Source organism: Geotrypetes seraphini, chromosome 13 (assembly GCF_902459505.1).
Source record: "Geotrypetes seraphini chromosome 13, aGeoSer1.1, whole genome shotgun sequence".
NCBI classification, from domain to species: domain Eukaryota; kingdom Metazoa; phylum Chordata; class Amphibia; order Gymnophiona; family Dermophiidae; genus Geotrypetes; species Geotrypetes seraphini.
This window is the reverse complement of record NC_047096.1, coordinates 7424333-7442657: the sequence shown is the minus strand read 5'-3', so window position 1 is coordinate 7442657 and position 18325 is coordinate 7424333. Positions and strand designations below refer to the sequence as shown.

Sequence of the window (18325 nt, the reverse complement as noted above, 5' to 3'; positions counted from 1 at the left end):
GAATTATTAAATGCCTTTACACAAAATGAGAAAAAGGGGAAATGTCAGGAAGCAGTATGGCCATAGTATAAGAAATAAAGGTTTTCAATCTAAACCTTAAGTTTATATACCGCACTCTCTCCGTGAAGTGGAGCTCGGCACGGTTTACAAGAACTTAAAATATAAGAAGAGAAAGGAAAAGGTTTACATGAGCTTATATATAGAATGGAAGAGTAAGAGGGGAAATAGAATTACATGTTAGAGAAGAGCCAAGTTTTCATTTGCTTGCGGAATAGTTGGAGAGAGCCCAGGTTCCGCAACGGGATAGTAAGGTCGTTCCAGAGACCTGTGATTTTGAAGAGAAGAGATTTTCCCAGTTTACCTGCATAGAGAATACCTGAATAGAGAGGGGGAGGATAGTTTATATCTTTGGGCGGGTCTGGTGGAGTCAGGACTCGAGGAGTTAAAGGATAGTGGGATATCTTGAAAACCTGACTGGCTGGGGGTCCCCCAGGACAGGTTTGGGAACCACTGGTATAGAAGATTGAATAAATAAATAAATGCATTTGCTCAGGAAAGATGGAGTAGGAAGAAAGAGGGGGGTGGGTAGTGGCATTATATGCTAAAGATGATAAAGCAAAACAGAGAGGTTTTCCAGAAGACATTGAAAATATATTTAGCTGTGAAAAGGGAAATACAGGTGTTTTGAATATGCCAGATGTGGATTGGGCTACCCCTATTGCAAGGGTCACTGAATTCAAAGACCCTTCGAGGGCTGCAATCCAGTCAAGTTTTCAGGATTTCCCCAATGAATATGCATGAGATCTATTTGCATGCACTGCTTTCATTGTATGCCAATAGATCTCATGCATATTCATTGGGGAAATTCTGAAAACCCAACTGGATTGCGGCCCTCGAGGAGGGACTTTGACACCCCTGATCTACAGGGTGAACTGTTCTAGAAGTTGGAAATGGAACCAATCCAGGATTAAGCCATACTGGTCTCAGTGCTTAGGAACGGGTAAAGCATTTCCGATGTCATAATGGGTGATCATCTGACATCCTGTGATCATCAGATGGTGTAGTTTAAATATTAAGATAGGTGTGGAGAAGGTTCATTCAAAAGTGAAGGGGCTTTTTGTGTGGGTATCTAAAATCAACTGTTCAGCTGGGGTGGGGGTGGGGTGGGGAATTATCTCAAAGAGTTAACTGGAAGGGAAAATCTGGATTAGGCCCTTGGGTAGGATAACTCTTTGTTGACAGCCATTAATTGGGAACTTGAGAGCAGTGGGGGGAGGGAGTGTTTGGTATGGAGAACTCTTAAATCAAGATAAATATGGGATGCATTATTTACAAACAGATTTTGGCATTCCTCTTTGGAGTTATCTTAGGCATTTTGTAGGAGTAGGTAGAAATCTGCAAGGGAGGTGGAAGAGGGGGATAAGATAGAAATGTTTAAATACCTACATTAGACTGAATGCTGCTGTTTGTGTTTTGACGACAGTGAAGTTTTTGATATTTGTCCTATAAGTGAATCTGTAATTATATACAGAATATAAACTTTCAAAACACACAAATGCACGAGGCGAGGCTCTCAACTGATAGGAAAGTCTAGAATAGAGAATGACATGTTGACATTGGATCTCTAAGGGAGAGGGAGAGTAGATGGCATGGATGGACCGACTAGATATGTGGAAAAATGAAGGCAAATGAAGACTATGTAGCCCAGGGGTGATCAATACGTCGATTACGATCGACCGGTAGATCTTGAAGGCAAAGTGAGTTGATCGTGATACTTGTGTTACCTTCACAATCTACTGGGCCGATCAGCCTTTCTCTCCCCGACGTCAATTCTGCCATTGAAGAGAAGTTCCAGGCCAGCCAATCGTTGCCTGGCTGGCCCGGAACTTCTTCTCCAATAGCAGAATTGACGTCGGTGAGAGGAATGCTGATCGGCCCCATGCTTCTGCAGGGAGAACTTGGGGCGGCGGTGGCTTGGAGGTCTGTTCCCTGATGGCAGCAGAAGTGGCTTGGGGGAGGGCAGGGAGGGAGGGAGAAAGAAAGAAAGGGGGCATGAAGAGAGAAAAAAAAAGAGGGAGGCAGGGAGAGGAAGAAAAAGTTGGGGGAGGGAATGAGGTCTGGAGAAGAGGAAGCATACAGGAGGCTGAAAGGGAAGAAAATTGGATGCACAGTCAGAAGAAAGTGCAACCAGACTCTGTTGGCACCCCTGATGTAGCCTATAAGTTGTTAAGTTTATTAGGATTTTATATACCACCTATCAAGGCTTTCTAAGCGGTTTTACAATCAGATACTCAAGCATTTTCCCTATCTGTCCCGGTGGGCTCACATACCTGGGGCTATGGAGGATTAAGTGACTTGCCCAGGGTCACAAGGAGCAGTGCGGGGTTTGAACCCACAACCCCAGGGTGCTGAGGCTGTAGATCCAACCATTGCGCCACACACTCCTCCACTTGGGTCCTGGGTTGACCACTTTTGGAAACAGGATACTGGGTTTGATAAACTTTCAGTCTGTCCCAGTAAAGCAATTTTCACGCTCTTACAAGACCAACAGAAGGGAGAGCCGCTGCCGTCTGTACAAGCCACCAAAGACTCTCTCTGGCTAGTAATGTCAACACAGCTCAGCAAGCTTGTACACCTACTTTTCGGAGAATCCCAGCTTGACCCTTTCCAGTTCCACCGCATGGACGTAGCCTTTGTAGTGAATGATGTTTGGCCTGCCACGCTCCTCAGCGAGGGTTACATACAGGTGGTCTCCCCTCAGCACAGACGGCCTGTTCTCAGCAACACCTGGGACCTGGTGGAGACAGACGTCCATGTCAGCCGTCAGGCAGGAGTCGAAGTTTCAACTTGTTAATTTTTACTTCTTATTTCAGTCGGAGGAACCGGGAACAGAAGTACCGGATCCAAAGTTTTTAAGCGAGTGCATGCGTGTGTTTAAGCCGGGGGGTGGAGATACAGTGTATTGTCAGTATGGGTTTGTCTTAGCTTGACTAAAAGTCCAACAGGACAAAAACCCACGGGTATAAAAGCACACAAGAAACAGTGGGAACGGCCAAAGAACACTCCACGTAGATCACTGATGTAAAAGTCTTGTTTATTCCAAGAAAAGGCCATAACTGCTGACCCGACAGCACTGTTTTGGCGAATCAAAACGCCTGCATCAGGGGTCAAGTTGACAAGTTCTTTGTTAGTACAAGGCTGGGTCAATCCAACAAAAAGTCAAGCCCTAAAAACTGTTTTTAATTTGCTGAAACACAGCGCTTTGTCAGGTCAGCAGTAATATGGAATAAACAAGGCTTACATCATTGATCCTACGTGGAGCGTTTTGTCCGTTTTCACTGTTTCTCGTGTGCTTTGTCTTAGCTTGGCCATCCCTGCTTTTACCTTATCGTGGAGAGAATTTTACAAAAAGCTGTTTCTAAGCCATTTCAGAGCACTCATAATTCCCTATCCTTGTACAGATGTACCAGGACACATCAGGGTCACCCTTCAGATGGCAATATCCTTTCACACTCGAAACTGACCATGTAGTTTTTCAGGCCATCTACTTCAAACTTAACTCATGGCCTCAGTTCACACCGCTGGCGGTTTCAAAGAGAGACATTAAGGCAATCTCTCCCTTCCCAGAATGAGAATGGGGGCATGGTCTCTCCAGAGCAGAGTTAATGCAAATGGGCAGTGGGTGTGTATGATTCTATACAGTAATTATACATCCATTTTTAACTGCTCCCATAGGTACACTATGTTATGAAGTGTCCAGGTGTATGCCCATGTCTTACCTCCAGAACCAAAATCCGTCTGTTCTTGTCATCCCGCTTCATAGGCATGTCTGTCTGGTCATACCGTCTGATATCAACTTCCATCTGAAGCTCTTCCAGATGCAGAAGAAGCTGGAAGCGGCTGTTGTAGTTTCTGAATTGCATTGATGAAGCGAGCAAAGACCTGCAGTGGAGACCTTAGTTTAAGAGTCTAGCCTTAGAGATAAGTCTCTGCTTTACACAATTTGCCACCAAGCAGGGTCAGTGTGACAGTGATCTGGGCCTCCAGAGACTAAGGGCCATGGGCCCCTAACCACTTATCAAAAGTGATTAAATTAGATATAGCTAGGGAAGTGCGATTTCCTTACTGCGGTAGGCCCTCAGTAGGGTTATCAGATTTTCCCGAAGGAAAATCCGGACCCATGGCCATGTCCCCAGTTCTGCTCTATTCTGCCTGTGTCAAGCCCCGTTCTGCCCCAGACGGCATCCACGGACGCGACAATGATCATCCCTTCCCGATGCAATTTTGACGGGAAGCTTTTCAAAACCCGGACAAAAGTGCTGGGTTTTGAAAAAGCCATCCGGATACGTCCAGGAAGTCCGGATGTCTGGTAACCTTAGCCCTCAGGCACTCTCCCATTGTCCCAACGGTCAGTCCACTCCTCACCGAGTCAAAGGATAAAAACATTAAGCTCTGTTTGTACTTCAGGGGGGCTTTTTCCTCACAGGTAATGGATTCAGATCACAATGCAAGAAGAACCAACTACAAGTCCCCCACATCCACAGCTATGTACTAGAGGGGGACCCAGTGAGTCCAACAGCACCAGCGTGCCTTAGGAGAAGAAGGCCATCTGTCCCTGAGGAGAGTCAGGCATGTATTTTTAAAGGAAAAGAACAATTCAAACCACAAAAGGGAAATTATCCTTGCCATAACTTACTTGACTCGGGTGGCCTCATCTTTCAGAACAGTACTTAGCAAGCCTTTGGCATCAAGGCCAATCTGGATGACTTCCTTAAGCTTTGGGGGATAATTGTAGTTCTCAAGACTGATCTTCCTTTCCAGGTCATAATTTATAAAACTGTAAGAACAGGGAGTTGGAGAAGCATGAGCCCGCGATTGAAAGCAACACTCAGCGTTTACGACAGTGCTAAAAATATGCATAAAAATGTACAAAAATTTAAACCCAAAACTACACAACCAATAGAAACAAATATTCCTTTGCAACTAAAGCAGATAAAAATCAAGGTTTGCTATATCCTATTCTGCTGGGTAGATAACGACACGGGGGACAAATTATTCCCCGTCCCTGCGGGAACTCATTTTCCCACCCCTGCAAACTCTGTCCTCATCTGCACAAGCCTCAAACACTTTAAAATTCTAAGTGTTCGAGGCTTGTGCGGTTAAGGCAGAGCTTACGGGAATGGGACATGGGGAAAATTGTTCCCTTGTCATTCTCTACTGCTGGGTTTAACAGGGACATGACTGAGTTAAGATGGAAGCTTCAGGAATAAGTTCTCTCTATCAGCTGGTATAACCCCCCTGGCATCTTTTCACGTTTTTTTTTTTTCCTATTTTCCCTGCACAGAAAATAATCTTACTTATCTGGCCTGACGCCCTCATCCACTACAAGGATGGTTGGCTTTCGAAGGCTGGCCTGGTAGGGCTTGTAGGGAGCTATGGGTCCCAGTTCTTCCAGATTGTTCTTGGACACAGCCGAGAGGAACCGCACAATGCCAAATGAGCGGCACCTTCCTGCATCCCCGCTTGAAAACTCGAACACCACTGTGATGGGAAAATATCCGGAGAATTTGGTGTAAAATCGCACCTGGATCTCGTAGGAGTCACCTTTGAAAATAAAGAATAAATGAAGTTCAAAGTTCAGTTTGTTATACCGCAAAAGTTAAAATCTAAGCGATTTCCAATGTAATAAATATATAAAAAGGGAAGGGGAGACAAAAATCAATCTATACATATATTACATACATATGCAAAACAAATAGGAAAGAAATAAGAGGTTGATTAAAATTCCAGAAATGGGAAAGGAAAAAAACCCCCAAAAAACCAAACAAACAAGGTTGTGTAGTTACAAGCCAGTCTATTTTATGAACAGAATGCCTGAGAAAAATATGCCTTTATTTGAACCTTGAATGTCAAAAACGAGCTTTCAGTGCAAAGGTAGAGAGGCAAAGAGTTTCTCTGTGGAGGAGCCATGAGGAAAATGAGGAATTCCTATGAACACCAAGAAATAATTGCCTGAATGAAGGAAGAGTCAACAACTGTTGATTTGATGATCAACAAGTTCTCTGTGGAGAATATGGAACCAAAAAGTTAAATAAAAATTTAAAAAAAAGCCCCAAAACCAAACAAAGATGGACCACTTGATAAAATTTGACGTTAAAGAAAACTGTATTTGAAAGGAATTTGGTATGAAACGGGAAGAACATGCTCACTTTCTAAAAGAGATGCAAGAAGATCAAATTTTGAACACTGGTTGGGCCTTATAACACCATCGATTCAACACAAGGCTAAAGATGGCATACAGAACAAATACTGGGAAGGTTGGGGGGGGTGGGGGGTAGTGTAGAGAAAGAAGGAAAGTTCCACAGTAGCCAAGTGGAAAGTTCCTGTTGGTTTCCTCTGATGTGTAGAGCGTTCCAAAGCAAAGTGAATGATGAACAAGGAGCAGGTCCAAGATGTGCAAGGCCCGGAGTAGGGGAAAAGCATTAAAACCTTACAAATTCTTTAATTATCCCTCAGAGCATGGTCAGGCTGATTAAAAAGCAGATGGTGTATGACAACCAGGACCTTGCCTACAGCAAGGATCAGAGAGGCAATGTCATCTTTGAAGAGCCACAGGCTTGTCAACCCAACTAGAGAATGACATGGGGACAAATTTTTCCCTGTCCCTGTAGGAACTCAAACTTCCCCGTCCATGCAAGTTTTTTTTATCACAGTTCCTTTCCTGCAAGTTCTGCCTTAACCACACAGGCCTCAAACACTTAACATTTTAAAGTGTTTGAAGCTTTGTGCAGATGATAGAGCTTGAATGAACGGGGCAGGGACAGGAAAATAACTTGCTGGGATGGGAAAATGAGTTCCAATGGGGACAGGGTAAGATTTGTTCCCGTGTCTCATTACTCAGAGATCATCATCTGTACTATGAAACAGGGCGGTGGTAGCATCAAGGTAAGGGAATGTTCAGCCGAGGCCGGGGTATGTATCACGACAGAAAAGAGGAAAACCTGCTGCTTTCGGCAAGAGCTGAAGTTGGGATGAACGTTCATCTTTCAGTACGACAACTTCTTGAGCTAGGGTGCAATATGTGAGAACAAATCAGTAGAGTACATGCCTCAAATGACCTCATATCAGATCTGTGGTATGAAATTAAGAGCATGAAGAGCTCTACAAAGGATGATCTATTGAATATTCCAGGTGTGCAGTTTTCATTGATGGAAGAAATGTTTTCTCCATGTATTAACTTGGAGGGCTGAAGACTTATCCAATTGTTTCAATTTTGAAGCATATATTTTGCCCCCCAATTAAAACTTCACCCTTCAAAAGGTGTAGAGAACGGTGATGCATGCATTTAAGTGGTGAATGTGTTTTTCCATTCAAGTAACACTGACAAAATGTGAAAAGTGTTCCTGGGGTTGGGGGTGGGTAGACTTTCTATAGCCACTGATTTCACTAGCAAGTCAGTCCTGGAAGTCTGGGAAAAGCACCAATTCCCAGGTATTTATTGTGCCAGAATTCACCAATCTTTCTTTTGCTGCAACCGAGATGCGAACAACTCCTGTACATTTGACCAGGGTCACGACACCAGACATGGCCTGCGTGACTATTTGGGGTTGCAACTCAGTTTGGGAGGCCCTATATTTCAACCCAAAATTGACAGTAAACCACATGATTCTCTTTTCTCATGACTGCCGTTAGGCGTGTCTATTCAAGAGACATGCGTGCTTACAATCAATGACATCACTACTGCTACCATTTATTATTTATATAGCGCTAAAAGGCTTACGCAGCACTGTACATTAATAGAATAGACAGTGAAAAGGGAACAATAGTGACTCACTGAAGTACACTTGCCTCAAGATATGGAGAGTTTCTGGGGAGAATGCCGGTTCATAGACAGTGGAGCGTAAGACGTCAGTGCACTGACAATCCAGCGCAAGACAGAAGCGCGCGGGGGAAAAAGTAATTTTTAAAGAGCTCCGACGGGGGGTTTGGGGTAGCAACTCCCCCACTTTATTGGTTAGTGTTCACACTGCTGTTGGAGGGAGGTTCGGGGGGTTGGAAACCTCCATTATAGAGAAAACGGAACTTTTTCTGATTTTTTCGGGAAAAGTTCTGTTTTCTCTATAATGTGGGGGGTTTCACCCCCCACACCCCCCCCCGTAACGGCAGCGCAAACACTAACCAATAAAGTGGGGGGGGGGGTGCCACCCCAAACCCCCAGTCGAAGCTCTTTAAAAATTATTTTCCCCCCGCGCGCTTCTGTCTTCCGCTGAATTGTCTGCGCGCGATTATCCCGTCACTGAGAATGCCTTTGGAAGGCAGGAGGCTTTTCAGAGGCTGATGCTGCCTTCAATGGTTTGACTAAATCAAGCCACCCAGGCCGTTACCCTCGGCAATTCACGGAGCAACTCTTACCTGGCCTCAGCAGCAGAGGGTTGTCCAACGACACCTTCCTTTCATCCGTGAGGGAGAAGACCTGGAATCTCCGGAGCACTCTGTACTGCTTGAACGTCACCTCTTCCGATCCCTTGTTTTCAAGGTGGATCTGGAATGTTTTACGCGTATCGGGAACGAAATGGAACCGAATCCGCCCATCGGTCAGGTCATGCTCCGAGTGAATGCTGATCCCCCCTCGGTTTCTTACCAAGCTTGCTCTGGAGTAGAAAGATTTGGCGTTTTAGAAAAAGGTCACTTTCTCCTCAAGTCTCCTCGGCTACTAATTCAAACCACAACCCAGCACAGACAATAAGAAAAGAGAAAGTAATGGGCCTTTGACGGGTGTGGCGTTGGGGGTGGGCACTGCCCTGGGTGCCTCCTACCCTTGCTATGCCAGTGGTGCCAAGTTTATTAAATAGCACATAAGTGCAATAATGCACACATAGCTACAAATTAGTGTAAATTACCACCACTTAAGGGCTATTATCAGTGCTTTGTCATTAAGTTAGGCACCCAACTGGCATTATTTTATAACTTGTGCATCCAAATTTGCACGTTAGTCAGGATTTGGGTGCAACTATAGCATATTGTGTCTAACTATTTTCCTAGTGACCCCTCCTGCTTCTTGGAAACAGAGAACCGAGACAGACAGCCCCGATTCAGACCAGAGGGGAGGGGGGGGGGGGGAACTCCACGGCGATCAAAACGGAGCGGTATCAGCCGTGTTCGCGGCAGAAAACACCAACCTGTCTTTCCTAAGCGCCTCAATAATGAATTTGGCCTGCCCTTTGGAATAAGCCTTGGCATCGCCACTCTGCTGCTCTGTGCCCGTCATCGTCTGATCAGGTTGAGGCCGTCTGTACTGATCTACGAGTCTCACTTTGGTCTTTTTCATCACCTGAGAAACAGAGAAATGACAGGTTAGAGTCCCCAACACACTCCCCCCCCTGCTCAGTTTCCCACCTAATACTTTTAAACTTATTTAAATTTTCTATACTATCCTTCCAGGGACGCTCAGAACGGTTTACATTCATTTATCTAGGTACTCAAAAGCATCCCTTCATTAAAAATTATCAATACAAGGAGACAATTTATTTTTTCATGTACTGCACCGCAGACATGGAACGCCCTCCCTATTTTTTTACGAGAGGAGAAAGAACTCGGAAAATTTAAAACTGAACTTAAAACTTTCCTTTTTAAAGATGCTTTTATAACATAATTTTACAGTTTCAGTTCCATGTTTTCCTATTTTATACCTATGTTAACTATTTCCCTCTGTATTTCCCCTCAATGTTTCTTCTTTACTTTATGAATTGTATTTCATCCCTCCTTTCCCATGTTTATCAATGTTAAAATTAAGAGTTTTTACCCATTATTTAAGTAATTGTAAGTACTGTATTGTTTGTTTTATTTTTTTTTTATATTTAATAATTGTAAATTTTAAAGTGTACATCGCTTAGAATATCTGATTAAGCGATTGATCAAATCTCCTAATAAACTTGAAACTTGATCATATTTCCCCCCATCTGCAGGCTCACAAACTATCTAATGTACCTGGGGCAATGGGGAGATTAAGTGACTTGCCCAAGGTCACAAGGGCAGTGTGAATTTGAACCCACAACCTCAGGGTAGCTTTAACCACTGCGTTTATCCTGAATCTGCAAATGAAGGAACATATATAGGGAAGGTGGGGGTAAGTAGGAAGAGCCATGTGAAAGTGTCTTTGTAGAGTAACCTAGTATGTCTATGGGAAGAGTAACTAGGTATCTCAGGGATGGAGGGGGCAGAGAAGAACTTTCCTTTATCCTTATACCATCCCTTGCTCTTGTGTTAGAGAATGACCCGGGGACACGTTTTTTCCCCGAACCTGCGGGAACTCATTTTCCCATCGAGTTCTTTTCCCGCCCCATTCCTGCAAGTTCTGTCCTCATCTGCATGAGCCTCAAACACTTTTAAAATCAAAAGTATTTGAGGCTTGTGCAGTTAAGAAGAGCTCAGAGGAATGGGGCAGGGAGAGCAACAAAACTCATGGGGACAGGAAAATAGAGTTCCTGCGGGGACAGGGACACATTTGTCCCCGTTTCATTCTCCGCCTTGTGTGCACACTTCCTTCCCCCTCCTCCCTCTTGTCATTTCAAATCTCTCATTTTCTCAGACTGCGTATTTTTACTCCCCCCCCACCCCCACACACTTACCCTGGTTTTAACCTTTTCCTATCGTAATAAATTTTACGTTACGCTGGTTCCATTCGTAATTATTTTAGCAAAGTTTTGTATCATTCACCGTTATCATTTACGGCTATTGTAAACATAATGTAAATAAGTCACAAGTCTGTAAATTCAAATATTCTATGTTCCTGGCTCTTTATTAGTCCATACAGACTGTTTATCCACGATGGCAACGACATTTTTGGAATGTCCCATCATCCGGGACACACGAACGGAAAAAGTTAAGCTCTCTGAACTATCATAACACTTCTCTATGTTACACACGAGGAAAAAGTTCTCAAAAAGACTTCAATTAGGTTCAAAATGTAGCCAAATTGGCCACCAATTACCTCTCTCATGATAGAAATTCTGTTTCAGGCTTACAAAATCCAACATACAGTTTTCCCGGTATGTCTAGCCCCGATTCGTGATCTCCTACCAACTTAAGACATTCTGACCTCCCAACACAATCGCCTGCTGGTACCTCATTTTCATCGTATTTGCTTGCAAACTATCCATAGTGCAGGACGGCACCCACACTATGAAAAGTATTACCACTTTTTCTTTAACTATTTAATTTTTCATTCAAAAACAATGCACTAAAATATACATTTACATAGAATTAAATTTCAAAATTGCATTTACATCAGTCATAGAAATACTTCAAAAAACTTTTCCCCCTCCCTTCCACCCCAATACAAGACCAAAAACCAAATGCATTATTTCAGACATATAGTGAAAATCATATTGAACTTATTGATCAATGAAAACATCAAAATATAATATCCATCCACCCACCCTCCCTGGATGTGTAAATCAAATAAGAAATCAGGAGAATAATCCAGCTAAACATAGTTAACAAAATTTGTCAATGGACTCCATGTTAATTTAAATAATTTATTATTACACAACATTTCTGAATTCATTTTCTCATATTTGTAGCATAAAAGAGTCCCACCAAAAGAAGAAATTAAGTCGATTGCAATTTTTCCAGTTTTGGGTAACCATTTGCATGGCTATCCCAGTCATGATGGAAAATAATCGACCTTTATACTTGTCTAAAGGAGGTTTAGGTGACAACAGCGTACCACAAATAACCACCTCATACGATAACGCAATCAAATCAAATTCAAATTAATTTGTCCCCATATTACCACTTTTTCTAATGATTTCTCCAAGTGAACAGAGATTTAAAGCTGCTTAAAACTTATCTATTCCAGGGTCCCTCTGGGTAATTTGGGAAGAGGTAGATGGGGGGGGAAGGGGTGGATGCAAATGACTTCCTTTCCTATTGAGGACTAATTTCTATTATATTTTGATTTGGTTGTTAAGCTGTGCAGCCATTCCTTTACAAATGGGTTAAATATCAAACGCTTAATAAACCTGGAAACTTCCTTCTCTTTCCCTTTGCATTCCTCTTCCTTTCTAGCATTTTGCATTCACCCCTCCCCCCCCACACACACACACTTTATGGCAGTGGTTCCCAACCCTGTCCTGGAGGACCACCAGGCCAGTCGGGTTTTCAGGCTAGCCCTAATGAATATGCATGAGAGAGATCTGCATATAATGGAGATGCCAGGCATGCAAATCTGCTCCATGCATATTCATTAGGGCTATCCTGAAAACCCGACTGGCCTGGTGGTCCTCCAGGACAGGGTTGGGAACCACTGCTTAATGGGATATGAGCAACTCTTCCACTAATGCCATAACACTCTAGGCACTGCTTCAGACTACGGAGGTTCGTTCGTTCCCACCAGTCTGCACCATCACTTTTTATGCAGATGCAACTCTGCTTCCGCCATCAGGAGTTGTGTTCCCGACAGTCCTCCGAGTCTCAGCTGCAGCTTTACTGAACATTTTCTTCCAGCCCAGTCACCACTGTGGCTTTATCCCTTTACCTAGGATTGTCTGCGCATGTACAAACAGTCCTATGCTGAGAGAGAGACACACACACAGACAAAATGTGCATAAGTGGAAAAAATGGGAACAAAACTGAAGAAGAGCCAGCCCAAATGATCTGCCAGGTAACCCTAACCCAGAACATAAAAACTGTCATACTGGGACAGACCGAAGGTCCATCAAACCCAGTATCCTGTTTCCAAAAGTGGCCAATTCAAGTTTCAAGTACCCCAGCTAGATCCCAAGTGGCAAAACATTCTATGCTGCTTATCCTAGGAATATGTAGTGGATTTCCAGAAGCCATCACAATAATGGCTCATGGACTTTACTTTTAGGAAATTAATCAAGCCTTTTTTAAACCCTGCTAAGCTAACTGATTTCACCACATTCTCTAGCAAAAATTCCAGAGTTTAATTACACGTATAAAGAAATGTTTTCTCCGGTCTATTTAAAATCTACTACGTTGTAACAAAATTGCATGCCTCCTAGCCCCAGCTATTGTTGGAAAGCATGAACAAGCGATTCACATCTACCCTTTCCACTCCACTCGGTATTTTTATACACCTCTATCATATCCCCGAGCAATCTTCTCCACCCAGGGATAGGCAACTACAATTAGAGGGCCACAACCCATCAGGTTTTCAAGATGTCCACAGTGAACATGAATAAGATTAATCTGTATACAATGGAAACAAAGAAACATGACGGCAGACAAAGGCCAACTGGCCCATCCAGTCTGCCCATCCGAAGCATTCACTATCTCCTCTCCCTAAGAGATACCACGTGCCTCTCCCACACTTTATTGAATTCAGACAGTTCCATGAACACCGGGAGACTATTACTTTTTTACAGAAAGGGTGGTAGATGGTGTATTTCCTTAGATTACTCCCTCTTAACTTCATCCTATGCCCTCATTTCGGAGCTTCCTTTTAAATGAAAGATTTGCCTCACGCCAATGTAGGTACCGTAATTAAACTCCTATCGTCATCTCCTCTCCCCCACCTTTCCTCCAAAGCAGTACAAACAAAATCAATCTCATGCATATTCCATTGTGGACAACTTGAAATCCTAACTGGGTTGTGGCCTCAAAGATTGTAGTTGCCCCATCAGTACCAAAAAATTAACACAAACTGGAAAAGAAACTCAGTGATCAAACCGTGGAATTTGTTGCCAGAAATTTGGTCAAGTATCTAGCACATGTTTTATTAAGTATTTGGACAAATTTCCAAGAGTCTAAAACCAATTCTTAGCCAGGAGGTTCTGCAGGCGAAGGTCAAAGACTTTTGACCCTCAACACCTGCTATATGAAGGGTTTATGGAGAATTCTTCTTTTAGTCCTGTTAAAACCTTTAGCACCTTAAGGTGACTTACCTGCCCAAAAGAGATCTTGCTTCCCCTCACTTCAGCCAGGTTTGCATTCCTCATATTATACACAACATTTGAGAAGGAAGGTCTTTTCTGCTCATCTCTAGGGGAAATAAAAAAATACATTGCTCAGGGAAAGGCTGTAATAGAAAGGGAGATTTCTGCGACAGACATGTGAAGAAGAGAGATCACCAAAGCTGGATCACATCATTCCCTGCCTAGATTCAGAGAACCATCACCTCCTCAAGAAGAGGCATGTTGTTTTCAAAGTAAAAGCTCAAAGCTGTACTAGTGTGGAAGGGAAAAAAAAAAAAGATAATGAGGACAGAGGATTTCAGATGCATACAATAGATGGTCCTTGCTCAGAAGAGCTTACAATCTAATTTGCTTCTAAGGACTTGTGGCTACACAAAGTGAAGCAAAACCAAGGCTTGATCAAATAATCAGAGGAGATCCAGGTCAGGATAGGACCAGGAAGAGGGGAAGGGTGGTAGTAGCAGCAGGAGTTATATATAACCATCAAGCAATGGATTTCAGCAATGTGAATACATAAGTGTTTTATCCCTCATAAGAGGTGCCTGTCCCATCTGTGACTCAGATAAAATCCAACTGGATCCTAAAATTCCCCATCCGCTCCGGAAAATATCAGCAGTTTCTACCACCTGAGGCTCGAAGCAACACATCAAAGAGCTTTCACTACAATGGCACATCTCCACTTCCTCCTTTTTACATAACAAATGCTTATAACACACCTTACCACTAAAAGGCTCTAAAAACCAACACATACAAACAGGTGTTAAGAAGAATCAGTCATACAACTGAGCTCCTGCAATATAAAAACAGAGCCACACGAATTGCGTGATCATTTTATTGAACTAAAAAGGGGAGCGTGTGGCGAAGTAGTTAAAGCTACAGCCTCAGCAACCTGAGGATGTGGGCAAATCGCTTAATCCCCCCCCCCCCCACCGCCCTAAGTACATTAGATAGATTGCGAGTCCACCAGGACAGACAGGGAAAAATGCTCAAGTACCTGAATAAACTCATGTAAACTATTCTTAAGCCCCCTCTAGGAGAACAGTACAGAAAATTGAATAAATAGAGTGAAGAGTTTCAGCCTCTGATAACCAGAGCTGGCATTGTGATGTCATAATGCCTCATTCCACCAATAAGAGCCAAACTCCTCAGTGATGTCACAATGGCTTGATTGTCCTTGACCTGGCTCACTTTATTACATTTTGATGTCTAGAATGGAAAACCAAAAACACTCTGTGGAGCGACGATGTTCCTAAATGGACTTTATTTGAAAGTGTCAAAGTTCCAAAGCTACACTGAAATCATCCACATAAAATAAATTCATCCACATAAAAATAGGTTATTCACATAAAAGCCTTAAAGGACCTAGTCCACTAGGGATACAGGACCCAACAGGGGTCCCTGGGGGTCCTATAAAGGTGACTACGTGGGAAACAACTGTGTGGTGAACCGGAAGCGAGACACTGCTTGCGTTTGCAATAGAATGGTGCAGCGGTTAAGGCTACAGCCTCAACACCCTGAGGCTGTGGGTTCAAAACCCCACTGCTCTTTCTAATCCTGTGAAAATCACTTAATTTCCCCCCCCCCCCTCGTTGCCCCAGGTACATTAGATTGTGAGCCCACCGGGACATACAGGGAAAAGGTGCTCGAGTACCTGAATAAATTCATGTAAACCATTCTGAGCTCTCCTGGGAGAAAGGTATAGAAAATTGAATAAATACATACATTGGTGAGTTACCCCCCCCCCCCCCCATTATCAGGTCAGGGCTGATTAATTCTTCAGATGAAAGTGAGAACCCAATTCTTATGTTCTTATGATTATCTCATTTGGACGGTCTCAATGCAAAAGACATGCTATCTCTTATTTCAAGACTATAAAATCACATTGCAATATATGAAAAAGCAAGAAGCCCCCCCCCCCCCATACTTATCTGGCCACGGAGGTGGGCTAGGAGAAAACTCAGAATGATTTTTGGGTGTGTAGGTAACCATACATTTCTCTATAGGGACACAGGCAGAGCCATGGCAGTAATTACTCCCACACAAGAACATAAGCATCACCATACCTGGGACAGACCACAGGTCCATCAAGCCCAGTATCCTTTTACCAACAGTGGCTAGCCCAGGTTACAAGTACCTGGCAAGATCACAAAGAGCAAAGCAGATTTTATGCTGTTTATGCTAGGAATAAGCAGTAGGTTTCCCCATACCATCTTAACGGCTTATAGACTTCTGTTTCTGAAAGTTATCCAAACCTCTTTTAAACCCTGCTAAGCTAACCGCTTTCATCATGCTCTCCAGCAACAAATTCCATAGTTTTAACTAGTAGATTAAAAAAACAAAAAGATTAAACTTAGTAGCTTCATTACACGCCCCCTAGTCTAGTCAGGGGTCCTCAAAGTCCCCAACCCAGCCTTTTCTTCAGGATTTCCATACTAAATATGTACGAGATCTATTTGCATACAATGGAAACAGTGAAAACAAATAGATCTCGGACATATTTATTGTCTAAATCCTGAAAAAAAAAAAAACCAAAACCCAAAACAGGCTGGATTGGGGACCTCAAGAGCTAGATTTAAAGACCCCTGCAGTAAGCCCAATCTTTGATCAATTAATTTCCTTGCAAAATCTATCCAGTTAACGATGCAAAGGCTAACCGTACCTACTATACCTGAACGCCAGTCACCTTGAACTAAACCCCAAATACTTTCCCTTTCTAGCTAAAAAGCCTTCAGAATTGACATGTTTTGAAATGCCACGTTTAAAGCCAAGATCTTTCCGTGTATGGGTTACCCATCTTGACTATGTCGGGATGCAATATGATGAGAGCAAGGCACGTAGCCAGTTTGGAACAGCTGGTGATCTAGCTCAGCTCCTGAGTATGCCGAGAGGCGAAAGAGCTGGTGTCGCAGAAGGGAACACGATGATAGGAAGCACATCACAGGGGTGTTCATGTCATGTGATCCTTAATACAGTGTTCTTGTTCTTTATATATTAATCTATACAATATCACATAGTCCAGTCACTCAGAATACTTTCTTAAGTGCCTATGGGGTATCACCCTACCCTCAGAAGGTAGGCTGATACCCCATAGGCACTTAAGTATTCTTGAGTGACTGGACTATATGTGATATTGCATGTCATGTGATGAAATTTTTATTGTAAAGAACGTTTAAATGTGATTTTTTTTTTTCATATTAGAAAATTTAATACATTTAAAAATAAAAAATAGTAACTTCATTTATGATAGTCAATTAATTGCTTTAAGTACAGAGATGCCCCAAGAACCAGCCTCTACTCTGCTTGCATGACCAATGGAGAATTTCAAAGAGAAGGAAAGCCAGATGTTTGTCTTTTTATAACTGGCTGATTAATGAGAAGATAAGCTCCCACCCTACACTAATTTATTCCCAATATGCCAGGGCAGAAATTTGGAAGAGGGCTGCGCCTTCTTCAGCTATGGTTAGGCTTGGGACCCCTTATAGTACCGAGGCCTAGGGCAATTACCCCCTTTCCACAGCCCTATCCCCAACCTTGAAGAGGTGGGAGTCCCACAATGGTAAAACCTTCACAAGCTTTTTCTCTCCATATCCAGAGCTACCAAGTTACCCAGTTCCAATAGAGATTACTAGGCCAGGCTTGGATTTCAGATGACTCTTAATTCTCATGCATTAATAATAATAATAACTTTATTTTTCTATACCGCCATAGTCGAACTGACTTCTAGGCGGTTCACATAGAAAGAAGGCTGGACAATCAGCAAATTACAAAATGCCAGAAGAAGGAAGTTACATCATGAATTGGAGAAGCATGGAGAAAGAATACATGAGAGAAGAAAGATGTTACATAATACAATGGGGTTAAAAGGGGAAGAGAAAAAAAAAAACAAAAAAAAACATACCCGAGAGAAGTTATCTGATTAAGCAAGGAATTTGCCAAAATAGAACGGTTTTAATTGATTTTCGGAATGTGTTGTAGGTCTACCTGGCTCTATTGATGTGGTTTCCCAGCCAGGATCGCTGTCTGTTTGCTTGGAACGTGAAGGTTCCGTCTAGGAAGGATTTGTATTTGCAGCCTGTGATCTTTGGGTATGCAAAGATGTTTTTGTTTCTGGTGGTACGGGTGGTGTTGTGTAGAGTGAAGTGTGTTTGCAGGTAGAAAGGTGCTAGGCCCCAGACTTGTTTGAAGCAGATACAAGCAAATTTGAGAAACCAATAGCTCTGATAGCAGGCCAGAAAGGGATTGGGACTTGTATACCGCCTTTTTTTGTAGTTTGACGGCCACAATCAAACTGTTTTACATACAGGTACTTCAAGCATTTTCTCTATCTGTCCTGGTGGGCTCACAATCTATCTATCTAATGTACCTGGGGCAGTGGAGGATTAAGT

General features: G+C 42.9%; 1 protein-coding gene across 2 annotated transcripts in view; it reads right to left on the bottom strand.

The window, feature by feature from the left end:
• Positions 1-18325, bottom strand: part of MOV10 (Mov10 RISC complex RNA helicase) — a 65896-nt gene that overhangs the window by 25770 nt on the left and 21801 nt on the right. For both annotated transcript variants that reach the window (XM_033917533.1, XM_033917534.1), the window contains 7 exons: positions 13911-14007; positions 9180-9331; positions 8413-8651; positions 5358-5604; positions 4697-4837; positions 3780-3942; positions 2640-2794 (listed from right to left, as the gene is read on the bottom strand). In XM_033917533.1, coding sequence (XP_033773424.1) covers positions 2640-2794; positions 3780-3942; positions 4697-4837; positions 5358-5604; positions 8413-8651; positions 9180-9331; positions 13911-14007 — 1194 coding nt within the window. The remainder of the gene's footprint in view (positions 1-2639; positions 2795-3779; positions 3943-4696; positions 4838-5357; positions 5605-8412; positions 8652-9179; positions 9332-13910; positions 14008-18325) is intronic.